This window comes from Oratosquilla oratoria, chromosome 34 (assembly GCF_046742065.1).
Source record: "Oratosquilla oratoria isolate Oo_2021 chromosome 34, ASM4674206v1, whole genome shotgun sequence".
Taxonomy (NCBI): Eukaryota; Metazoa; Arthropoda; class Malacostraca; order Stomatopoda; family Squillidae; genus Oratosquilla; species Oratosquilla oratoria.
The window spans coordinates 28,316,375-28,324,203 of record NC_134810.1 but is presented as its reverse complement, the minus strand read 5'-3'; the positions used below and the strand labels follow the sequence as shown (position 1 = coordinate 28,324,203).

The 7,829-nt window shown below is 36.6% G+C and overlaps 1 protein-coding gene across 1 annotated transcript in view; it reads left to right on the top strand.

Moving 5' to 3' along the window:
* The first annotated feature begins 7,406 nt into the window (after positions 1–7,406).
* Positions 7,407–7,829, top strand: part of LOC143018367 (uncharacterized) — a 20,890-nt gene continuing 20,467 nt past the window's right edge. The window contains exon 1 of the mRNA XM_076173726.1: positions 7,407–7,829. This exon is cut by the window's right edge and continues 314 nt beyond it. Coding sequence (XP_076029841.1) covers positions 7,407–7,829 — 423 coding nt within the window.

Genomic DNA, 7,829 nt, shown 5'->3' with positions numbered 1-7,829 from the left:
AATGCCCCTTTTACCCCATCCATCCAACTCATTCTTGGTCGCCCCCTCATATTCACTCCTTCCACCTCATCTCAAACACATCCAAACTCCTCCTCCCTTCCTCTCTTATGTTCCATGTATCTGCCCCATACAGTGCTGTCGGCACAATCACTCCTTCATACAATCTCCTCCTAGCATCCATTCCCAAATGTCTATTTCTCATTACACTGTTTAATCCACCAAGGTACTTACTCGCTTCTCTTAATCTACATTCTACCACCACTCCACTCCTCCTTTCCCGCTACATTCGCACCCCAGTATCTAAAACCATCCACTTTCTCCAGTCTTTCTCCCTTAATACTTATTTCCAGTCTGCTGCCACTTTCTTCCTTTGTACATGGCATCACCTTACTTTTACCCACATTTATCTTAAACTTTTCCTTATTTCGCATACCTTCCCAAACTCTGTGACTAACTTCCTCAATCACTCCTCTGATCCTGCTACAAGTGCAGTGTCAGCAAACAACAACTAGCTTACCTCCCACTTTTCTCCATTTTCTTTAACCATTTCCAATCCCTGACCCACCACCCTTGCATTTACCTCTCGCTCCACCCCATCCATGTATATATTGAACAGCCAAGGCGACATAACACATCCCTGATGAAGTCCCACCATTCACTCTCTCCATTTCTAATCCTAACACAAGCTCTACTACTCTCATAAAAACTCTTGACTGCTCTTAAAAGCTTTCCTTCTATCCCATATATCTGCAATACCTCCCACAGTGCCTTCCTGTCTACCCTGTCATAAGCCTTTTCCAAATCCATAAAAAAAAAAATCCTTACCTTTTTCTATAGCTTTCTCACATATTTGTCTTACCACAAAAATCTGATCCACGCAATCCATACCTGTCCTAAACCCACACTGTTCCTCACCAATTACTCCCTCTCTTCCTCTCCTAATCCTCTAAATCAAGATCCCCCCATAAGTCTTCCCAAGTACATTTAACAAGCTGATCCCTCTGAAACTACTACACTCACACTTGTCCCCTTTTCCCTTGTAAGGTGGAACTATACAGGCACTCCTCTAGTCCTCCGGTACTCTACCTTCTCTTAAACAAATATAAAATAAACTCACCAGCCAGTCCACCATCACTGTACCTCCTTTTTTCAGGCATTCTGCATGACATCCATCCAACCCAGGTTCCTTACCTATTCTCATCATCTTAACAGCTACTATTACTTCATCTTTCCTTATTTCTTCTCCATTTTTCTCACTAATCATAGTCATTTTCTTAGCGCTTTCCACTGCAACTATTTTCCCCTCGCTATCCTCCTTCACGTTTAGCAACTCCCTAGAATAATCTGTCCATCTTCCTCTCAGTGCCTTCTCTTCCATTATCATCTCTCCATCTGCACATTTTACCTTTTCTTCTCTACTTGATTCGCCTCCTCTTCCTCTCTTAATTTCCTTTCAAACCATCTTTTTATTACTTTCAAATTTATCTGTGTGTGTGTGTGTGTGTGTGTCGCCTGCAAATGGTTTAGAATCGATGAACCAACTAATCGAGAAGACGACATAATATACATCTAGATTACGAGGCCTTTGACTCGGTAGAACAAATAGGAATAGTAAACTCGCTATGTAAGCAGGGTACAAACGAACAGATCGTAAGGGTTCTTGATTATCTTTATGTGAAAGGTACCGCTTTAATTCGACTACATAAAAATACAAAAAAAGATTAAGATCGAGAAAGGAGTACGGCAAGGCTATACAATTTCACCCAAATTATTTACAGGTTGCTTGGAAGAGGTTTTAGTAAGGTTGGGTTGGGAAGAAAAAGGTTTGAAGATTAATGGCGAATATTTTAACTACCTAAGACTTGCTGATGACATTTTTCTTATTTCAGAAAGAGCAGAAGATTTGCAAGATATGTTGAGTGATCATAACAAGGAAAGACTCAAAGTGCGTTTAAAACGAAGAATAAAACCAAAGTAATGTTCAGCACGAAAGTTCAAAGTAAAGAGATTATAATCGATAATGAAAGACTTGAAAAAGTTGAGGAGTATAGTTATTTAGGCCAGATGGTGAAAGTGAACAAAGATCTTGATAATGAAATAAAAACACGTATTACAATTGGCTGAAAAGTATTTGGTAAGAATAAAAAATTCTGAGAGGCTCTCTACTTTTATGTTTGAAGCGTAAAGTTTACAATCTATGCATTCTGCAGCAATAATCTACGGGCGTGAGATTTGGAAATTGACGAAGGCAACGGAGACAAAACTAAGAAATGCACAGAGAATGGAGAGATCAACGATGGAAATAACGGCGAGAGACCCAAAAAGAGCAAGTTGGGTGAGAGCACGCACGCACACACACACACACACACACACACACACACACACACACACACACACACACACACACACACACACACACACACACACACACACACACACACACACTTCAACGAACGGACGGCTTAGAAGACGTTCTGAAGAAAATTGAAGTATTGTGGATCCCAACGCAAAGAGAAGTGCCTATTGTATTTACAGGGTGGGGGGAAATTGCTCGTGAGGTAGTAGGAAAGTAGGGAAAGAGGAGAAGGGGAGGGATTACTGAGGGAAATGGAAGGAAATGAGGAAGGAGTAGACTTGGCCCAGACAGACAGGCGAAAGGTAAACAAACGGCCTCCCGACGACGATGAAATGTCTAACAAAAATGTAAAGATTAGAAGTATAGATAAGAGCAATACAGTAGAAAGTGATGAGAATATTTTCCAGGGATTTAAAGAGGGTGGGGGGGACAAGACTAGAAGAGAAGGTCGATAAGATGATCGAGGACTTGGAGCGTAGGTTCGGTCATGTTAACAATATTATACGGAGGGTTGAAAAATTGGAAGAACTAGAGAAGGCGAACAAAAACTTAACTGATGAAATAGAAAACCTGAAAAGACAGTTAAAAGAAGTAAAGGTGGAGAATGAGGAATTGAAGAGGAATAGTAAAGAAAACAGAGAGGGATGGAAGTCGATAAAAGAAAACAGTAAAGTTACATTTACTGATATAATTAAACAGCAAATGAGAGAACAAACTGAAGACTCAGTTATTAAAGTGATGAGACAGAAGGAGAATATAGTAAGAGACTTAGCTGACAAAAAGAAATGTATAATTATATTAGGAATGGAAGAGAAACATAACCCAGATAGAACCTCAAGAACCAATGAGGAAAATGAAAAAGTAAGCAGTTTACTAAAATTAGTTCAGGAAGATGAACCAGAAATTATGAAGGAAATTGAGGAAAAATTCAGGCTTGGAAAGTATAGTAAAGATAAGACCAGACCAATTAAGATTAAATTCAGGTCACAAACGACGGCAGAGAATATCTTATCCAAAACAGGGAAACTAGCAACAAGTGAACAATATAAAAAGGTATGGATAAAAAGGGAAATGAATAAAGAGGAAAGAGAGGAAGAAAAGCAGAAAAGACTTGAAGCTAAGACAAAAAACGAGAACAGAACGGAGTCAGAGAAAGAGATATTCTATTGGAGAGTAGTGAATATGAAACTAAGGCAGTTCGACATACAAGAGAAAAACAAAAGGGAAACAGAGAACACAATGGAAGTGACAGAAAACTAAGAGTATCTTACACAAATATAGATGGATTAATAACAGGATTGAATGAGCTGAATGATTATTTGAAAGAAAAAGAACCAGACATAATGGGAATTGTAGAAACAAAATTAAAAGGCCCACTACCACCCAACAGTGTAGGACATGATGCATATAATTATTGGATTAAAAACAGAGAGAAAAAACAAGGGGGTGGAGTTATGTTCCTGACTAAGAAGGATATAAACGTGAAAGGTGTCATATATGGAAAGAATACAGTAGAGATGATTATGATAGAAGTGGAAGACAGAGATAAGAAGAGCAGAAAATTTGTGATAAATTATGTGCCTCCGAAAACAGCCTCATGGGAGGAGAGTGAACATAAAAATATGTTAGAGGATACAAAGATAACATTAAATAAAATAATGGAAGATGGAGGAAGAATAGTTATAATGGGCGACTTTAATTGCAAAGAAATCTGCTGGGAAGAAATGACAGTAAAGGGTGGAGACGGCTCATGGGGAAACGCTCTACTTGAGATGATTACTGACCATACAATGACACAATGGATACAGGAGAACACCAGGTATAGAAATGAAGAAGAACCATCGAGACTAGACTTAATAATTACATCTGAACCTAGAATAGTGGACAAGATTGAATATAAAACACCAATAAGTAAAAGTGACCACATATTGATTGAACTGGAACTTAATGAAGAAAAATATAGGAAAAGAAATGAGCAATATAGAAAAGGAAGAATGATGTATGAAAAAACAAACTTTGATAAAATAAGAGAATTCTTTCAACAAGAAAACTGGGAAGAAATATACAAAGAAGAAACAACAGTGGAAGAGAAATGGAATATTTTGACAAAAATTTACAAAAAAGGAGTGGAAAAGTATGTCCCAAGACAAAAACAAGAAAAAGAATATGTAAAATGCTGGTACAACAAAAGTTGTAGGGAGCTAAAAGACAAAAGAGACAAAGCCTGGACCAGATGGAAAAAAGACAGAAGACCTGAAAAATGGAAAATATATACCGGTTATAGAAATGAATATGTACAAACGTGCAGAGAGGAAAAGAGAAAATATGAAAAAGATGTCATAGAAAAGTGTAAAGATCAACCAAAACTATTCTACAGATTTGTAAACAATAAACTGAAAAACAAACAAGACTTGGAGAAATTAAGACAAGAGGGAGTTGAATACACTGAGGAAATGGAAATGGCGGAAATTATGAACAAACATTTTAAATCAGTGTTTACAAGGGAGAACATACAACCTGAAGAGATTGAATGGAAAGAGAAAGTCCCCCCTATGGAAGAAATAGAAGTAACAAAGAAAGAAATATTGACACACTTGAGTAATCTTGATGTCAGAAAATCGCATGGACCAGATGATATAGCAAACTGGATTCTGAAAGAATGCAGGAATGAACTGGCAGACAAAATACATAGCATACTAAACAGTTCCTTGAAAGAAGGAAAAGTTCCAGAAGATTGGAAAAAAGCAAATATAGTACCTATATATAAAGGAGGAAATAAAGAAGAACCTACAAACTATAGACCAGTCTCTCTAACAAGTACAATAGCAAATATTTGTGAAAGAATTATCAAAAGTAGATGGGTAAAATATTTAGAAAAAAAAAAAAAAGTGTTAAATGGCAATTTGGATTCAGACAAGGACGATCATGCGTCACCAATTTAATATGTTTCTATTCAAGGCTAATAGATATAATACAAGAAAGAGATGGATGGGCGGACTGTGCATTTCTAGACCTAAAGAAAGCTTTTGACAAAGTACCACATAAGAAGTTGCTTAAGAAATTAGAAATTAGAATACAGGGAAAACTACTAAATTGGATGGAAGACTTTTTGCAAGAAAGAAAAATGAGAGTAGTGATAAGAAACCAGCACTCAAAATGGGATGAAGTAATAAGCGGTGTTCCGCAGGGAACAGTACTGGCCCCAATAATGTTTGCTATATATATTAATGATATGGATGAAGGAATAGAAAGCTATATGAGCTTCTTTGCAGATGATGCAAAACTACTGAAAAGAGTGGAAACTGAAGAAGATTGTGAATCACTACAGAGAGATCTAAATATAGTACAGGAATGGAGTAGGAAGTGGGAGATGGAGTTCAATACAAAAAAGTGTAGTATAATGGAATTTGGAAAAAAGCAAAAACAGAATAACAGGAGCATATAAATTGGGAGAAGAAGGAATAAAAAAAGTAGAAAATGAGAAGGACCTGGGAGTCATTGTTATGAATAATATGTCACCTGAGAAACATATAAATAAGATTTTTGGAGAAACTTATAATTTAATAAGAACAATCAAAGTTGCATTTACATACCTGGATGAAGAAATGGTGAAGAAAATCCTAATCACCCTGATAAGACCAAGATTGGAATATGCAGCAACGATATGGTCACCAATTACACAAAAAAAATGTATAAAAAAAATTGAAAGAATACAAAGAGCAATTACAAAACTGGCACCAACGCTCTCAAAACTATCATATGAAGAGAGACTAGAAAAACTTGAACTACAGACACTAGAGCAAAGAAGAGAGAGAGGAGATTTGATAGCTATTTACAGAATCATGAAAGGCATAGAAATTACTGATAGAGAGAATCTGATAAAATGGGATAACAGAAATACAAGAGGACACGGAAAGAAAATAAAAAAAGACAGCTATAGAAGAGACTTGAAAAAGAACAGCTTTCCTCACAGAGTAATAAACAGTTGGAACAAGTTAGATGAGAAAGTGGTGTGTGCAAAAACAATACATGAATTTAAAAATAGTTTAGATAAAATGAGATATGAAGACGGGACCCCACGAGCATAGCTCCCCTTCCCGTAAAATACAACTAGGTACAACTAGGTAAATACACACACACACACACACACACACACACACACACACACACACACACACACACACACACACACACACACACACACACACACACACACACACACACACACACACACACACACACACACACACACACACACACACACACACACACACACACACACACACACACACACACACACACACACACACACACACACACACACACACACACATATATATATATATATATATATATATATATATATATATATATATATATATATATATATATATATGTACATCACTGAATGGGTCCCAGTGATTAGAGATACACTTTTATCAACCACAATGCACTTTAATTCTAAGCCATCTAGGCACATGCATATATATATATATATATATATATATATACATATATATATATATATGTATGTATATATATAAATATATTATATATAAAAATATATATATATATATGTATGTATATATTTATAAATATATATATATATATATATATATATATATATATATATATATATATTGGAGTAACGCGGCAGGATATTTTCCTTAAGGCATATTGAATTGTATGTATATGTATATAAATATATATATATATATGTATATATATATAAATATATGTATATATATATATATATATATATATATATATATATATATATATATATATATATATATATATATTGGAGTAACGCGGCAGGATATTTTCTTTAAGGCATATTGAATTGTATGCAACAGCAAATTGAGCTCTGATAAGTTTCTGATGAAGATTTTCAAGTCTTCTGAAGATCTCTCTTGCATGGAGAGGCAAAAAAAGCACCAAGTTGCCGATAGAAGCTCCAGGGGAACATTTCATAGCAGGCTCCTGAAACCCCGACACTACCAAGCCGTCAAGAACCTACATAACAATCAGAAGAGCAGGCAAAGCCACAATGTTCGTCCTCATCCCCTCCCAGCAGTACCTCTCCAAACTGGACTCAATCCTGTGTGACACCACCAAGTTCCAGCAGATCACCCGTGACCCCACCCTCTCCATCATCAGGAAGGTCAACAAGATCATTGAGGCTGTCAACGCACGGCGTGATGGCCTGCATCTCCAGAAGATCACTGGTGACTTCCACCTCGGATACATATACGGTAACGTTAAAACACACAAAGATGACAACCCTTTGTGCCCTATCATTTCCCAAATCCCCACCCCTACATATCACCTGGCTACAGAATACTGTTTTAAGTCTTCTCGTGAGTTCTTGGATTGTGTGAACAGCGCCCCCGCAGAAGGAGTGATGTTATCCCTTGATGTGGAGTCCCCCTTCACAAACATTCCTGTTCAGCGCACCATCGACTACATCTGT